This window comes from Simochromis diagramma, unplaced genomic scaffold (genome assembly GCF_900408965.1).
Source record: "Simochromis diagramma unplaced genomic scaffold, fSimDia1.1 OVJJ01000746.1, whole genome shotgun sequence".
Taxonomy (NCBI): Eukaryota; Metazoa; Chordata; class Actinopteri; order Cichliformes; family Cichlidae; genus Simochromis; species Simochromis diagramma.
The window spans coordinates 642565-661506 of record NW_024386757.1 but is presented as its reverse complement, the minus strand read 5'-3'; the positions used below and the strand labels follow the sequence as shown (position 1 = coordinate 661506).

The following is an 18942-nucleotide window of genomic DNA, read 5'->3' as shown; positions in this document are numbered from 1 at the left end:
CAACTAAGATGATAGGAGACAGCCTTTAGTACTTACTTTTTAGCTTGTTGTGGAAGAACGCCAAAGCAACTACTAATGCCATCACCCAAGTCCAGCAATATCTCTCAGAGAGCAACATATCCAGAACACAGGATCCTCTAGAATACTGGGAGTATCAGAAACATTTACCTGTACCTCTACAAATTTGCTTTAAATTTTGATGTTACTAAAACCTCTCATTCTGTAGAAAAATTTGTAAACCGTGCCTTCTGCCCTCAGATACAAATACACAAACACTCCCACTGTCACAAGCACTTCTATTTCCTAAACAAAACCTTGGCTTTTATTTCCTGTGTTCCCACTTATACTTGCTTACAAAAAAGATCAGTAAATTTAGCATTTGACAGACTATTAGTCAATCATATGTAGTTCTCATCTAATTAATGTGAATATATACACACTTCTCTTTCATTCAGTTTGCACTCCATCATCTGCTGGTTATGTAAAGACCATTCATCACTCAGTTAGTCCAGATGTTGTAGTTTAGTCTCTAAGCTTTATCCAGGTTGCCTGCAATGAATATTTAATCCAGCAGATGGTGCTATTGAACACACCTACACTCTTTCAGAATCAGAATAGTTGTTATTGTAGCAATGAAACACTGAACAAAACTTAGGTGCAATTCTCAGCACAACAGAAGCATGGCATTAGCATGGTATCTTCACTAGCCAAGCAGTATGCATTTCCCAGATCAGGTCCTCCCTGACCTTAACTCCCAAAAAGCAGAAGTCTGAGAGCCTCTCAACAGAAAACCGCTTGACAGTCAATGCCAGGATATAATTGATTTCTTCCTGAAATCAATGATCATTTCTACTTTTCTCATATTCTTATTTGTCTTATTGTGTACAAAATGCTAAAAGGTTAAAATGCTGCTGGCCCTCAGTCTCCCAATAAATAAGGTATAAATTTAAAAATGGTAGGTGGCTTCCTTCTTCAGTTAGCACGTTCGCAAAATGTTCCGAAAACTTGACCTCTGTCACTGAATTTGTAGTAGGAGCACCAACTGTGCCTCATTTTGGAGCTACTGTCTGCCCGGCCGGGTGATGATAAAACAGAAATCAAACTTCTATATAATCTATGACCACCGTTCCAAAAAACACACCGACACTTACAACAACTCAACTTTATTGTTATATACTGCTAAAGGAATGCAGGACAGATTTCGCAATATATATTTTGTATGTCTCGTGTGTGGTCGGGTGGACACAGCGCATTCTTTCCACATCTATCATATCTGTAGCATGCACACATGCTAAAGCCACTCACATATTATCATCAAGATTTTTTCTGTCTGCAGTTCTGAGAATGAAAACTATGAGCTGACTGAAGGATTGAATATTATCCTCTGTTTCTGTTTTTAATCCAGTGTTTGCCCCAGTCCTCCAGAATTCAACTGAATGTAAATGTACAAGTTACTTTCCGAGGTGTTCCCTAAACAAAACAATCCGCAGGAATGTTGCTTAATGAAAAGTCTAAGCTCTGTGCACAAACATTAAGCCAAATAAACAAAAACTAGAATAAATAGATTATTAAATTATATACAACGGTTTACTGTTCATCCTCACTAAAGTTGTAGAAGCAAAACTGAAGCAGTTTTCTTTAGACTACAAAGACGCTGAAGGAGATGGAACGGAAGCCAATGTATTCTTCTGTCTGTGGATCCAGCAGCACAGAGATGAACCGAGCTTATACACAAGTGATTACAATGCCTCCACTTTGTACCTTATTTTTACATTTGAGACCTTTGATTTGAAAAAAAAAAAAAATTCAAGTTCTAGAACTTGAAAGTAAAATGATCAAGTTTCAGAAATGTGGAAGTTCATTTAGCTCTTTGTGCCCCTCCCACAGATGACGAACACACCTTCCAGGATTTTCCTGGATTGTTTTCCTTACAGAACACAAAGAGAATGAGTATGGAGTAATCAGATGTGACTTTTGAGTGACTGACTATTACCTAAACCCAAAGCCAAAGTCATAAATCTAAAAATGTGTCCAAACTGCAGCCGCGAAGATTTTCGCTTCATTTTCTGCTGTTTAAAAGAACTCCAGAGATGAGAGGAAGTATTAACATAACTGAGGGATACAGTCTGTGATTGAAGCAGTCTCGGTGTTCACACTCTGCTAAGCTGAACTGAATCAGCTTCAGGCCCAGCAGGACTCAGTTCACATAGGTAGAACAGGGTCTCCTCACTAGCTTCTGCCTCTGTCAGGGGCTCCAGGCGAATCAGCGAGCTGCGATGTGCCTGCTTCGACTCCAAGCTGGTGTCCACTATCTCTGATGACTTCTCAGCATCAATAGAAGCCACAGAGCTGGAAGAAGGCTCATGTTGGGTGCTTGAGGAGCCTGTGCTGCTGCCGTCTATGGCTAGATCCAGGTCTGGAGGAGGAATACAGCCATCGAGGAAAGCCAACAGAGGGCAGGTGGTGTACTGGATCAGCTGCTTATCTTGTGGGGGGAGCAACAAAAAACAAACTTCAAATATATCTGGTTCTATGAAGAAAAACATGTGAAACATCCTTTACTTTTCCTAACTTTATTAACAACATAACATTAATGATCATCTGCTCATGTCATAAAGAAAAGAGCTTCAAACAATCAACACTAACTAAACTTGTGAAATATTTGAATGTCTGCTCTCTGACGCCGATTTGGAGACACAATGTTGCAGGTAGAGAGAGTTGTTAATTAATTGTAATTTTAGATATTACTCCATAACTTTATCAGCTGCTTATTAAATAAAACCAGCAAGTTCACACTGCAGTGTGGGAAATAAAAGCTTAAATGGCATTATATGAAGTATCATTAACCCTAATAAAGTGTAATGTTTCAGTAGTATCATACCAAATTAAGTACTAATCTTAGGAAGATTGTTTTGCTTGTAACTGCTTATAACAGTCTGTATTACAGATTTACAGCACAAAACAGTGACGACTTTATAGCATTAACAATCAGTAATTGCCTACAGGATACTGAAAGTACATAGTTACTGTACATCTGTTGTTGTATTGTAATTTAGAAAATAATGACATCCATATGCATCTAACTCATTTCAGCAGTACCTTTTGGATTTGCAATATATCCAATGGCTAATTTAAAACTATCTTTGGTTAATTGTGTAGTTTATCCTTACCTGTGTTATCTTCCTCACTCCTCCCTTTGCTCACCTCTGCTGTGCTCCCTTTGGAGGGCACATTCTCCTGAAGGGTGACATCACAAGACAGAAGTTTTAAAACAGACAAAAGCTAACAGCATAGATGTAAATTAGAAGTTAGAGAACAGATTTACATGTTCAAGAACAAATATTCTTACAGATAGGGAATGAGCTGCTGCCATATGTGGAACACTTGCAAGTGTCTCTGAGAAGAAAACTGGCACGTGCAGACTGGTGCAGCTGCAGTCTCTTCTTGCCGAGTGTGCAATCGACGCTATTAGTTTACCAGTCAATCTATGTTACCACTCTCATCTATGGCCATGGCTTTTTGGTAGTGACTAAAAGAATGAGATTGTTGATACAAGCAGAGAAAAAGAAGCTTGCTCTGTAGAGTATCTAGGCCAGATCGTGAAGAGGTTAGCAGCTTGGTCATTCAGGAAGGACTTAAAACAAAAGTCCTCCCTCCAATTGAAAGCCCTGAGATAACAGAGTCAGACACTTGACTAGAACCACCTCTTAGGTGAGGTGATTCAGGCATGTCGAAACTAAGAGGAGACACACTGGCAAGACTATGTCTCAGCCAACTTGGGAACGCCTCAGCGCCCCCTCCCCCAGAAGAGCTTGGAGGAGGTTGATGGGGAGAGGTAGGTTTGGCTTTCCTGCGACCCAGAAATGGACAGGCAGCAGAAAATGAATGGGTGGCTCCTTCCATATTTTTACCTCAAAATGCTCCCATTACATTACCTTTATAGCAGTGGAAGTACCAATGGTCAGCTTATCCAATTTTGGATAACACATCTGATCAGTTTGACTAAGGCTAGAAACCACCAATGACCTAAGTGGGTGTTTATGATGTGTGTGTATAATGCTATCTTACCTCTTGAGTATCAAAATCAATGCCACACTGTTTTCCATAAAGCATGGCCTGGAAGTCCTCTAGGCTGCAGTCAATACTATCCAGATAGTCCATGAGTTCCACCCTAACAAAAAAAGACAAATTCACACACGTTAAATAAAATGAATGAAATGGAACACCATATTCACATGATCACATGACCAACATGGAGTTGTAGAGTTAAAATGTGACAGCACTAGACACTTAAATGTAGTACATGCCTGTTCAGCTGTCTAGAATTTGGGGAATTTGTGGTTCGCATACTGCACACAGCACACAGCAAAGTATTTAAAATACTAAAAACAGCAACGCACATGTGATGCTTTTACAATGTTACATATGCATCTTGTGCATAATCAGCCCCCTTACAATGTTGCTTCCATGACTCTGTACAGACAGCATAAACACAGCAACATATACTGTCAGTATGGATGGGTCAATCCAGCTTGGAAGGTCAGAGCAAGGGTATGTGCTAATTAGCTAAGATAAGGTTCAGTGTAATCAGTGTTCTTGGGAAACTGTGCCTGACCAGTCTAACACATGACATTAACCATAACTGATTTCCAGTGAAAGTTTATATGGCTTGCCAAAAACAATCTGTGATTTGTGCTGCCTTGCAGAAAGTGGTACTGTTGTAGTGAAAGGGTTTGGAGAACTAAGTGGCTAATCCAAGGACAGGCTGGCTATGCAAGACACATCTCCTGGATGCACTGGTACGCATCTTCTGTGATGTATCCTGGGGTCATCAGGTGTTTCAGGTCTCGCAACATCATACACCCTCGCCCAGGCGACCCAGCCGGGGGTGATCAGGCCCCAACTTGGTACCAGTAGCTGCCCATGGATCAGCCCTCTCAATCCACAGCCACCTTGTGGCTTTCTCTGCCGCTTTGTTCACAGCCTGGATAGCCCTCTTCTTGGCTGCCCCAGCCACTCCCACTCGGCCCAGGACTTTGCAGAGTGATTGTCCTGCAAAGCCCCTACAACCCACTTCTATGGGCTCATAGAAAGTCTTGCAGCCCCTTCCCCTGCAGTCCTGCACTAGTTCCTGGTATTTGCGCGTTTTCTCTCGTTGGCCTCCTGGATCTGCTCTTACCAGGGCACTGTGAGTTCCAGCATGATCAGATGTTTTGAGGCATCAGAAATAATGATCATGTCTGGCCAGAGGGATGTTTTTACAATGTGCCGTGGGAACTTTAGCTGTTTACCCATAAACAGCTAAAGAAACCCAGTATAAATAACTAGCAGGCAGAAAAGGAAAGACTTTTTTTGGCCTCCACATGGACATTTCTATAACGCTTTGTTAAAGCTAAGACATTACATGTTACAAACATGGGAAGGGTGCATTTGATACTGCACATGTAATCCAATGATAGCTTTTAAATGTAACTTCTCGTGTAGTTCTCACTTGATATTAGGCTACTCGATATTTGGCTAGCAGAATTGGTAGAGTTCATTTAAATTATTTGATTACCTGGGGCAGACCTAGCTTTAAAGCGTAGTTTACATATTTCAGAAACGTAGCGATCACTGTCCCGTGGAAACATCCAGTTGTGTGTCAACTATTTAGCTATTGTTGCACAGCCTGCTCCTGGGGTCTTGCCTGGTGTGGTTAACCCCAGCCTCTATCTACAGTTTACATGTGACGTCAGAGCTACTGGTGAGAAAAAAAACAGTATCGTGCTCCTTTGCCCTCTAGCCATCCTTTGAACATATTTGAGACTTAGCCAAAATGCCAGCTATTGGATGGCCAGTGGAGAATATCTGGTTTATTCTCCTGGTGACCATCTCTCCGCTTCTTCAAGCAGGTGGCAAAGCCTGTGAGTGTTTGTTTGGCAGCTTCCAAGTCCTCAGGTATAGACAGCTTGCTGTACTTCTTAACAAGTGCACAAGACAACCCCAACAAGGTGGTTTTACAGGTGGTAGACACAGACCATCCTTCCCGACTAATTTTACTTGAGTTCTGCTTCTTGTTAAGTGTCCATTTCACTACTTGTAGCATGAAACGGTACCTGCAGCCCAGTAAAAGTGCTGTCTCATCTTTATATACACCATCACAAGACATTTTGATGTCACCCAGCATAATCTCAAGAATGTGCACAAGATAACAAAAGACAGCCCCCCCCCAAAAAAAGAGCATCTACCCAATGGCAAGACCAATGTCTGCTTCTTTGTGCAAAGAACAAGAGGAGCACTGCCAGAGGCCGACAAAATGACCTCTACCTGGCTACTAACATTCATGTTTCTTACCAAATCATCAGTAAAAGACTCACGAGGGCCACAAGGGTCCAACAACATTAGAGTGACCCATATTCACACACCAGTTTAACTGACTATGCATTACACTACGATGATCCCCCGCGTAGTTTGGAAGATCAGTTTTTCACACAGAAGGATCTGGGTCACAGAGTATCTTATAACCAAGGGATGACCTCAGTGTAACCAGTCAGCCATCAGTTCCACATCAGCTCAGTGCTCCATTTAAATGTTTTGTAAACATCTGAAAGGGATCGATAGTCTTATTTGAAAATAAAAATCTCACAATCTAAACAACCAATGAAGCATCAAAATTCAGTGAGAATTTCGGTTCAAACTTACTTCCCCAACAGGTTGATGTTCTGTGATATTGCTGCTCCATTCTCATTCAAGATGGAATCCATCATTTTCACGGGGTCCTCAAGACTCAGCACTGAGGGTTTATTAAGCTGTAGGGCACTACTAGTTGTTCCACTGCTGTCTAGAGTGCTGCTCCTCTGACCGTCATCTGCTGCGGCTGCCGACACAGCTTCATTGTGTTTGAGGCCTTCTGTAATGGTGGTGCACACCTCTGTTTCAGCTGGAAGCACTGGACAGCTCTCGAGCTCTACTTCCACAATTTCGACATCGCTGAAGGAAAACATATAGAATATATTTAACTATATGAATATATTTAAAACTTAACCTAAACACAACTTTCTAAAGTCAGTGTATTGTCATTTTACTTAACTGGCAAAGACTTTATGGCACTGGTTGCCATATACATTACCAGTCTTTAAAGTAAAATATTTAGTGGGAAAATTAACAACACAATGTTGCAATAATATGCAAAATTTTTCAAACCTGTATTGAATTGAAAAATGAACAAATGTTGAAAGTGAAGTGTGTTGTTTTCCTCTTTTTAAAATTTATTATCATTATTTAAAAAAAATTTTTTTTTAGCAAAGCAACAATAACACAAGACAAGGACATACAAAAAGGAAAACAGGATGAGGTGAAAACGAGCCACAAGTGAAAAAGCTCAATTTTTGGGACAACCAAAAGCAGCTGGTCGACTGATCTAAGGGCCCGCGAAGGAACAGAAATACATCAGAAAGATTTGCTAGGTATTTACCTGTTTTTCCTAATTGTACTGGAATCTGTGGACCTCATTTTTAACAATGAGTTTAATTCCATATTATTTTTCCTTATTTCACAAAGCTTTTTCAAACTGATTGGTTGCAAATAGATTTATAGTTCTGTCATTTTGTGCCTCACATTTGATTTCTTGTTTGGTGTGTTTTTTATTTGATGCATATGAAGCGATCATGCCATGCAGAACTGCTTTTTTAGTTTCCCAAATAAGTATTTGGGGAATCATTTATGTCCACAAAAGGATGTAATTGATGCATGCAATGGTGCATCACTCTTTACACTTTAAGTGTGACAAACATATTTTAAAAAAAAAAAAAAAAAAGGGGTGGGAGGGGGAAAATCAAATACTTTTTCACACCACTGTAACTACTTCACAGCTACAAAGAGCTCAGCAAGTATGATGGGTCTTGTTTGGTAGCAACATGTCATGTAATGACACTATATAGATTGTAATGATGACATAATTACATTTAAACAAAGGTTTAAATGTAATTAGTTTAAATCAACTAATCAAAACAAGTTTTGATTAGTTGATTGGTGTTAGGAAGACAACTACAAGTGAAGTGCTGGTTTAAAATGAACATGTTTTTAAAATACATTTTTTATTCTCCTATTGTGTGTGTGTGTGTGTGTGTGTGTGTGTGTGTGTGTGTGTGTGTGTGTGTGTGTGTGTGTGTGTGTGTGTGTGTGTGTGTTCGTTCCTGTCTAGCTATCTTTATGACTGCTGATGCAAACTGACTATTCCATTGTTCAGTGTAGCAGGTTGGAATACCAACTCAATATCTTCAAAGGCACTTGATAGAGCAAAGCACACCTCTACTACAGCTGTTAAGATGTTACCATCTGATGTTATAAGGGCAGAATACTAATGCCTTTCAAGAAGTCTTAGGTAAATCGTCTTACCCTTGCTCGTAGGCTTGTGACTCTTCTGTGATCTCCGACGTTACCTCTCCATCATTCTCAGGCAAGTCACAGATAATGACATCATCAGACAGCTCAGAACCCTTTACGCCATTGATACTACTGACAGAGGACTTAACACGGGGCACAGAGAGATTCATGACTTTAGAAAAGATTGTTTACAGAGCTCTTACAAGATGATATAATCAACATGCCAATGCTCAACTTTAGGACCACACACACACACACACACACACACACACACACACACACACACAATTGGGGCAAGGTGAACAAAACCCTTAAAGCGGAACATTTCAACTTTAAATTGCAAAGAATTTGGGAATATCATCATCTGTTGTTCATAGTCTTAGATGAATGAAATCTGTACGCAGAGAAAAAGATAAAAGCAAATTTTGAATAGTCAATAACTTTAGGCACTTAGAGCCACAGCCTCAAGAGTAGACAGTTCTGCTGTGACAATCACTGCCTGTACAAGCACATCTGTGACCAACGGTCAGGGGCAGAGTTCTTCACTGCATCTACAAATACAACTTAAAACCTTAGTATGCAAAGAAAAACAAAACTGGGATCCATCCCAAAAAAAATAAAACAAACTGTTTTGAATTTGTATTTGATCATTTAGGGTGACTACTGCTCAGGACGTCCAGCACACTTTCTATTAAATTAGAAGGTGAGTGATTCAGTCTGGCTCCTCTAGTTTGAGTCCCTGAACTACCCCAAAGCATCAGTTTATAGTGAGTGTGAGTGTTTGTGTGCTTGGCAAAGTACTTGGACAGAGAATGAAGTGCCTGTATGACAGGATTTGTGAATGGATGAATGAGGCTTGTAGTTATAAATATACTTCTCTTACTCTAATTTTACCAAAAAGTTAATAAATACATTCATTCTTACATGGAAAAACTCAGTACCTCTCTAAATTAATCAGACCATCAGATTAATTGAATTACAATCAGGACTTTCAAACTAAATGCCAAGAACCTGTGTCAACACAGGAAGCCAGTCGCTTGTCTTGTATTGCTTTGGTTTGGTTAGTTGCTGCAAATCAGCTACAGCAACATGCTGAAGACTAAGGCCAGCCACATAAAAAACTACATACTAAAGAGACCCACAAGAGCAGCAGCTCGTGATTGACTTGTTAATGAGATAGTACTTGGTGTTGTTATCCTGAAATACACGTTACCATTGTGATTGTAAAATTAACTATGTTCAGTTAGCTAAAATGTTTGCAATGGCTAACATTATAGAAATTTTCATTTTTCCGCTGTGGTACAAAGTTGGGTATTGAGTTCAGAGTTACTGTATTGGTAATCATACAGGAAACATTTCTGGTATCACTAGACTTCTAATTTATTTAAGGCAGCACTTAAAAACAATACTTTTGAAAAGCATAATGTGAACAGTAACCATTCTTTACTGACCTGTTCAACACACACTTTGTCATCATAGATCTGGTGAATGAATTTGGGCTTCTTCCCATTGCCATTCATAAGAATGGGCCTGTTTAAAAACAAAGACAAAAACTGTGATATGGTAGTCCTTTGGAAAACATCTTTATTGTTAAAAGTTCTTATTTGTTGTACCATTGTATTTAATGGCCAACCCTTTGTTGAAAACCAAACTAATATTTTATGTCACTAGTAATCAATAAAAAAGCAGCTTTATCATTTGTATAATTTAAACTCACAAAAAGTTACACTTTGAAACACCTACAACAGTAACTTTATTAGTATGATATTAGTGTTATACTAGTGAATTATTTTTATCACATACGCCTTACATAAAACTGACAACCCCACTTCCAAAATGTAATTCAATTTTCTTTTGCCTCGAGGCGCCTTGTACAGTAAGTATAAATGCCCTACAATAATACAAAGAAAACCCCAACAATCATATAACCCCCCTTTGAGCAAAGCCCTTTGAAACAGTGGGAAAGAAAAACTCCCTATTAACGGGCAGAAAACTCCAGCAAAACCAGGCTCAGGGAGGTGTGGCCATCTGCTGCAACCGGTTGGGATGAGGGGATGAAGACAATATGAAGACCAAAGATGAATATAACTAATAATTAAATGTAGAGGTGTATAAACACATAGTGAGTTTAGTCAAAAAGAAACCCTGCATCATGGGAATCCCCCAGCAGCCTAGACCTTTAGCAGCTTAACTAAGGAAGGATTCAGGATCACCTGATCCAGCCCTTACTATTGTATACTGTCAAAATGGAAAGTTTTAAGCCCAATCCTAAAAGTAGAGAGGGTGTCTGTCCTCAGTAGTCAACATCACTACAGGATTAGTCGTCTGCTTGCCCACCACTGGTGTCTCCAGTTGGTTAGCCATCACCAGTCTGTCTGTATCTGTAAGTACCACAGGATCCTAGCTTGGTCATTCTCCACCACCCTAGGGGGTGTCTCCCATTTTGACCTCGGGACTTCCACACTATACTCAGCACAGATGTTTCTGTATACTATGCCAGTCATTTGGTTATGGCGTCTCGTGTATGTCCTGTCTGCTAGCATCTTGCACCCTGCTGTTATGTGCTGGATTGTCTCGGTGTATCTTTACACAGCCTGCACCTAGGGTCTTGGTCCCTCAACACGTGATGCAGACTTTGTTAATTCAGGTGATGTCCAAGCCTTCATTTACACCTTGCTCATATTGGAGGAGGGCTTTAAGCAGCATGGGGGGGGGGGTGTCTAGCCTGGGGACCCTTACTGGAAACAGACGCCCTTTATCCACGAGCAGTCTTACTTACCGCTTACCACACAGTTTTTTTCCCCTCCCTAAATTACATGTTGACCGTTACTTTTGTTACTATTTATTTATCTTTAGCACACAAGGTTTTTGGCAACTTATTAGTATAGGGGTGGTCATCTACCAATCAGAAGGTTTGTGGTTTGATTCCTTACTGTGCCAGTCTGCATGGGCAAGATACTAATCCCAAGTAAGCACTTACAGCAGAGCAGAAATGCATTATATCAGAACCAGTCCATTTACTATGTATAGCTACTTACTGTAAAGAATTAACACTGTAAACTCACCTTTTACGTTTTAAATTCAGGATGCGGTTGTTCTGCACCAATGTAACAATAAAATGGAGCAACTGAAAAAAAGACCAGTATGAAAAATTCAAGCCTGACATGAACACTTCATCGCTTTTCATCTCTGTATTTTTAATACATGCTGATAAAGGTTTTACGTCTGGCTGCTGAAAAATTAGGTGGTAAAAGAAACGGGATAAATCACTAAAAAACTCGTTTAGCTTTCAATGTACCAAGTAATTAGAAAGAGTCTTTTAATAACATATCAACAACATAACGTGAATAATAAGGCATAATATTATGACATTTATTACAAAAGAAGTTCAACTTTAAATTCAGTATAATCTAATGAAGATACAATCATAACTTATGAATACAGTTCCAAATCATATGACTGCTGACCTTTTTGATGAGCTGTTGTTGGTGGGCATGTTTCTGTCTCAGATCTGATAACTCTCGCCACAGAGACTCGTTCTCTCTGAAAAATAAGATGATTTTTGCAGTCAACAGATTGGACTACAGGACCAGCTGTCACCTGTAAGATTCAGTATTCGATTACACAGTCTTGCATTCATGTAAGAATTCCTTCCTGATACACTGATCAAACACAATCGGGTTATTACATCTCAAATCAGCACGAGCTTACTGCTCAACTCTCTCTGATCTGCATAACAATTTTAATGGAACATATATAGTTGATCTATTTTAACTTCAAATATAAAACACTTTAAGAGATGTGTTTTCATGCCTTTGTTCTGGCACAAACAGGAATATCTCAAAGGTATATTTTTTGACTTATTTCTCCTAAATTACAGGTCCTGGTGCATTTTGATAGCAGGAAAGACGAGTGAAAATTACAGGCTTTTATGCGCAATGGCCATTGAGATGTTCACTTTGAAACACTGCCAATGTGCAAAAAAGAAACAATGTTTTAAAAGTGGATGGAACAATTTAGCTTTCTGGTGAGAAACCTGTTATTTAGTTGGGTGTTACTTTAACATGTAACTACCACTTCATCCAGCAGGCTACACGACCAAGCTCTGTGATTGACGGTGACCTGTTCAGAACATACATAGTGTCAGGTGTGATAGGTTTCTGTATTTTTGTTGTGTTAAAAAAAATGATACCAATAACAATAAGAAATACAAATGACTATTTACTGACCAAAACCTTTACATGCAACTTCTCCAGATGTGTTGGTTTGCATCTGTTGGTTTAAAGCCCTACACTCACCTCTTGAGTGTTGCCAACCGGGCATCGATGTTCTCCTGTTTGCTGTGAACACTTTGAACACTTGCCAAAATCTTGGTCAGGTCTTCCTGTCGAATCTTGTTGTCCTCTGGTCGAGCATTAGAAACCTGAAAAACATAAAGCATGACTAAGTCTTGTGCTTAAAGGACAGCAAAGTTGTGATCTGTCACAATGGATCAGAAGACTGAGCAGATGGTTTCATCAACAAACTCTCTGAGATGATTTAGCACAGCTGAGACTATTTGCGAAGTAACAGTTGTTACTGCTGTCCTTGTAATGACACTAAACAAATAGAGGGGTCCAAATGTGACTGTGGTATAGGCTAAATGTAAAAAAAATAAATAAATAAATAAATTAAAAAAAAAAAAAAAAAAAAAAAATTTTGGAATGACATTTGAATTTTCTGACTGAAAATCATTTTTTGATTCAGAAAAAAAGGAAATGGTTTGCAAAATACTTTGTTCCATATTTACTTCCTAAAACATTTGTACAAAGGCAGCATTTCAATCGACTGGAGCTTCTTAACACATGGTTGTGTATGATAAATGGAAATGGACTGGTTCTTATATAGCGCTTTTCTACCCCGAGCACTCAAAAACACAACTTGCCTCATTCACACCAGCGCTTCTTTCTACACTATCAGAGTCTGGCTGCACGTTGCATTAACATTTTCTGGAAATCCCCCAGAGATCAGGAAAAAAACAAAACATGGGTGCTGGCCAGCGGTACTCCTCAGCCTCCTAGTAGATGCACCTATGGTATCAATTTCAAAATCTTACATCGCTTTGTTAGCAATCACCTGATTTTCAGAAAACTTGAATTCTGACCTTGACCTTGAGGTCGAGGTCACTAAGATTTTAACTGCTCCATGATTTTTAGTAGATGCATCTATGGCATCAATTTCAAAACCCTAGGTGACTTCTTTCTTGGGTTATTGCATTCACAAATTGGCGTGTCCATGTTGCCAGCCTGCCCCGCAGGGTGACAATACCACATGAGCTTTTCGCAGGGTAAAAACATTTGTTCCTTATGCTACTAAGGATTATACTCTCTTATGTTACTCTTCACTGTTTTACAGTTAGTGGAAAAATGTCAGAACTCTCATATCATGGAACTGTAGTTCAGCAGCCTCAGTTTATCAGTAAGAAGCACACAATTTCAAATGGACTAAAACAAATTCCCTGACAAACTTGAAAGTGTCTTCTCTCAACCTAACTAGAAGACAATGGAAGCTGTCATTTGCATCTTACATTTAGACTCCTAATGAAATTGTATACATTTGAAAAATATGATGGTGAAGGTCAGGAGGTTTCCAAGGAGCAGGAGGATGTTTTTGACAAACAACAATCAATTTTTTAAGTCATCAAGGTTTGGGACTCGTAGATACTGGCAGCTGTCTGAATCATGGGGGTAACTTTAGCTACATTTTTACATGACACAATGGTGGAAGACACCACCTTCCTCTTGATGTTCTCCAACAGATCATCTTGTCCTTGTCTGAAGTAGGGGTGCTGAAATTCCACTGGACCGTCTCTCTCCTGTTTCACAATGCCTGTATCAATGTGCATCACCTTACGGAATCCATCTACACACAGACACAAAGAACAGGGAAGAAAAACAAACAATCAATTGACCCTGGATTTCAAGTATATATACAGTATACTGACACTTGTACAGTCATACGATCAAGAACCAAAAACTTAAAATTATATCATAGATTTCAGTGTTTTGTGACTTTTGCCCCCTCTAAGTCCATAGTTTGTAGTCACGTGACTGACTCGATGCCTGGTGGGAGCTCCACTAATTACCCTATTATTCTAAGGTATTTACCTTACAGTATAAAAAAACAAAAGCAAGTGCTGCTGTGATTTGGACGATAGAAATAAAATAAAATTTTGTTGAATTTATTAAAAGTTAACAGTTTGAAAGACAAAACAATATTTTTGCAATATGAAGGTGATTCTCAAAGAGCTATGAGCTGAAAAGTTGGCAGGATCGGGTGCAGCATTTCTTTTAAGAATAAAAAAAACAAAACAAAAAAAACAAAACTAAATTTGAGAAAACTGGACAAGTGACCCGAGGACACTCGCTCAGGGGAAGAGCCGCCACTGAGACCCACAGGGGACCCGCCCAGTTCCAATAATTCACTCCATGGATGATACACTCAGCCTTTGACCACGTGATGAAAACTGATGGTCAAACGGTGCGCCCTGATGGAACGCTGACAACTTCACATTTTGTAATGACTAGGGACATATTATATCGAGTGAGGCGTGACATGCGCACGCAGAAGAACACAACCAGTTGTTGGTACTGAAAAGCAGCTGGGAAATTATTTTCCATATGGCACATTACAACCCAATGGCTGGTTGTTGTTACAGCAACACGGCCAAGCGTCCCTTGATGTTATTAGTATGCGACACAAACGCTACAACAAAGGTGGACGTCGAGGCGACGAGCCCGACGTCCCGGGGCTAGCGATTTTTCCAGTCGGGCTACCAAAATCTATCTCTTCCCTGCCCGTCGGCCTATCGTAGGAAGGAAAAATATATGTCAATGCTTTTGCATTCTTTCAGAAATGTAGCTGGGTAATTATGTCATTGGCATCGGTGAGCCACTGTCAATATGTGACATATTGAAATCGCGTTTGAATTTGCGCTTGTTTTTTGCTTTCACTTTGCAATCGTGCGAACTTTGTATAGAGAGCGACAGCACTGATCTGTGAGTGATGATAATTTGCGCACCAATTACTTTAACATCGTCTTATCAATCGTTAGCTTACTATGCAAACATGACAAGTGAAATCTCCCGCAGCTTAAACATGTGAGAGGTTGATCGCGCAGAGAATCGCTGACCGTTATGTGTGTGTGTGTGTAAAAGCAGCAGGATATATATTTTAGTTCTGCTGAGCCAAATAAGACAGGTCAGGGTGAAGAAGTGACAGCCAAAGAAAAGCTTACCACAAAACGGAAAAGTTATGACAAATCAGACTATAAGGCAAAAAGAAAGTGCAGCTTTATGGTTTCATGGACAAAAGAATTTCTCTGGCTGCAATATGACGAGCTAAATAACCAGGGCTGCACATAAGTGGTCCGCAGGTCCGCTGTCAAAAAAAAAAAAAAAAAAAAAAAAAAAACACGCACAAGATAAGAAGTTGCAACGCGTGTTTGCATACATAAGATTTTCTGGAGGAGGACAGACATTTGTTTAGAACTCTTAAAGATGTCGAAGAAGCTCCTTGAAGCAATTACTTTGGTGTTCCTCCACCTCCAAAGAAATGTCAGAAGGAGTCCGAACCACAAAAGAAGCACGTATTCTCGGAAAAGTGGTTGCAGGAGGTGACCTGGCTTCAAACAAATGATGAACGCACAGAGATGTGGTGCGGAATGTGCCGTGAAAATCCCACTCTAGCGGACAAAAACAGTGCCTTTTATATGGACGCAAACGCGCGTTGCAACTTCTTATCTGGTGCGCGTCTTTTATTTTGACAGCGAATGCGCACATGCGGACCACTTATGTGCACCCGTGTAAATAACATAATGTTCTGCCGGGTGTGTTGTTGGTTTTCCCTCGATTTCTGAGTCGACAAGCGCCTTTGTTACTGGGACCAGTCATATTAAGAAAGGCCCCCATTAGAACCCATGAGAAATGCAAGAAATGCATTATTGCTCAGTCTGCAATATCTTTCCCAGAACAAACACCAACTGCAAATAACATACTAAAAATAAACCTGAAAATCAGTTTAAAACAGCATACTATGTAGCAAAGAGTGAACTACCACTGGCAAAATTTAGCAGTCTTTGCAAACTTCAAAAAGCAAATGGCCTCGATCTTGGTTCCACTTGCCTCTTACCCGTGACTTCAGTGGAAATTTCACATTCAGGATCTGACACAGACTGATTCATGTCCTACACAGTTCTTACAAGTTCATAGAAATTTCTGTTCAATTAGAACCAAGTATTTGAGTTGATGATTGTAATTTTTATACAATGTTGCAATTTGTTTTTCAACAACTTTTTGATTAATGTTTTGTTTCCTTTACAATATTATACTTTAATGTATAATATTGTAAAGGAAACAAAACAGGAAACAAAACATCAATCAAAAAATTGCTCTCTTTTTTATTCGGGCTACTTAAATTTATTTTGGGCTACCAAAATTGAAGAGTCCCTGCCCGAAGGGCTACCAGGGATTTTGAAATTTTGCGAGCCCTGAAGGTCATGGATAAGATGAAGCAAAATACGTTTTTTTTTTTTTTAATGCAACTGCTCTAAACACACTACCCTATCAGTTTCACTTACTTAACACTTCATTAACCTTTATAAGGGGGTACCTACAAAAAAGGAGGACAAACGGAATGCCGTCATAAAGCTATTGTGATATGTCACAGAACAACAGTTTCAGGGACAACTTCACCAACAAGGTGCATGGAGTATCTGAAAGACTGAAGCTCACTCTACACTTGTAGTGAAGCTAACAGCTTTATTACGACCATGGCATGTGACTCTGATAAATGCCACAGGACATGAGTTGATGTATCGCAGCCTACTCCATGGTTCCCACCCTAAATCTGACTATAATAACTTAAAATGTGAAAAAACAAAGGCATATAACAAACAACTGTGAAAGTAATCTACAAATTAGTTGTAATCAATGGCGGTCTTGATATTGTCCATGCATTTTTGCTAGGTGGTCCAGTGGATGGGTGTTTAAACAATAACCTGATTGTGATCTTTGCACAGAAATGAATGAAGTGAACTGACATGTGTGTTACTACTTACCAAGCACCTGCGTAGCTGCTGTCTAATACACAAAAAGCCAAATTCAAACAAACTTACTCAGCAGAAAAAAGGACACTTTTCAGAAGCAGAATGCGTTTGCTTTGACAGCTACAGACCAAGATGAGGTAACGAAAGCATTCTTACACATGTTGAGCTGCCTGATGAAACTGGCCATGTTATTGTGCTTGAAAAACTTGGGGAGGATCTCTTTGGCAAAGCGCTGCTCGTCCAAAACTAGAAAGCTGTTGCCCTCCTGGAAAAAAGAAAATCAACACTACGACAGTGAGAACGCACCTTCAAGGACAACTGGAACTATTTTAGCGTGTACGTAATTACACACAAACACAATTATCAGCCTGTAGAGGCCAAAATTTGAAACTGATCCTCGCATGCAGGGACTGGTTCTGTATGCGTAGGCTAGCTAAGCAGCAGACACGCAGCAAAGAAAAATTATTGGCTAGCTAATAGTTTGTTTTTAGCTTTGCACAATGCAATTTGTCGAATACATGTTATGAAAATCAAGGATGATCACATCCTGTTGTTAATTTTGACTACCGTTTTTTAAATTAAGGTTATTCTCGCTAGCTAAATGTTTTGTTTGCTTTGGAATTTAAAACTAGCATGCTAGCTGTATGCAGCTTTAACTTTACCTGACTCCAGCAAATAAATTCATTGGTGTCTGTGTCCTCGACCAACGTCCACAATTTAGTGAGGAAAGCTGGGACATTCGAGTTGTGTTTCATCTTGCCAATTTAACGACAGGTACACTTCGAAATTTAAAAACGGTAATATAAGGTTTGTTTTGTAGCCTATAAAAACGCTGGTCAAGTCTTGCTTTAAGGAAAATGCCAATGGCGTACAACTTCCGGTTCTAGTAAGCAGGAGCTGATTGGTCAAAAACGATTTTACGTAAGCCTTCTCACGTGGAGTTTCATGCAAACAAAAGAGAGGCTTTGCACATCGGTCTCCGTCAAGTCCCTCGTTTACTTTTTTAAGGGGGGGGGGGTTCCAGACTGAACTCGGAAATCTCGATTGGTCCCGCAAACGTGTCCGTCCATGTACACGTTTCCGATAGGACGGGGAGGGTGCGGGGATCACCCAGCCCGTGCTCACGTGCAATCCAGCGGCGGAGCCAGGAAATTCTCAGTGGGGTGGTCAGGATGGATCGCTGGCATACATGTTTCACAACCACCACATACCTGCAATATTTGGAATGCAGGTAGTGGTGAAAAAGATCAAATAACTGTTGTACTTATATCGTGCAGATAAAATAACAAAGAACCATGCACTATACAAACGTAGCACAATTTACAGACAGTTGTAGTGTGTGTGTGTCACTACTGTTCTGAGAGGAGATTTCCTTAAAGAGCAATGAAAAGTTATTCATTCATTCACAAACAAAAAAGAAAAAAAGAAAATCAAAGTACATTCTGGTATCAGTACCAGAATGTACCTGAGAATAAATGAATAAGTGTCATGAA

General features: G+C 39.7%; 1 protein-coding gene across 1 annotated transcript; it reads right to left on the bottom strand.

Annotated features, from left to right (window-relative positions):
- Nucleotides 1-1147: 1147 nt before the first annotated feature.
- Nucleotides 1148-18441, bottom strand: hsf2 (heat shock transcription factor 2). Its single transcript, XM_040026839.1, has 12 exons — nucleotides 18112-18441; nucleotides 17606-17714; nucleotides 14138-14265; nucleotides 12663-12787; nucleotides 11832-11907; nucleotides 11430-11491; nucleotides 9816-9894; nucleotides 8377-8507; nucleotides 6682-6969; nucleotides 4069-4171; nucleotides 3171-3237; nucleotides 1148-2485 (listed from the first exon to the last, which is right to left on the bottom strand). Exons 1-12 carry the CDS (start codon nucleotides 18202-18204, stop codon nucleotides 2151-2153), a joined length of 1596 nt encoding a protein of 531 aa, XP_039882773.1. The 5' UTR covers nucleotides 18205-18441; the 3' UTR covers nucleotides 1148-2150.
- Nucleotides 18442-18942: the final 501 nt, after the last annotated feature.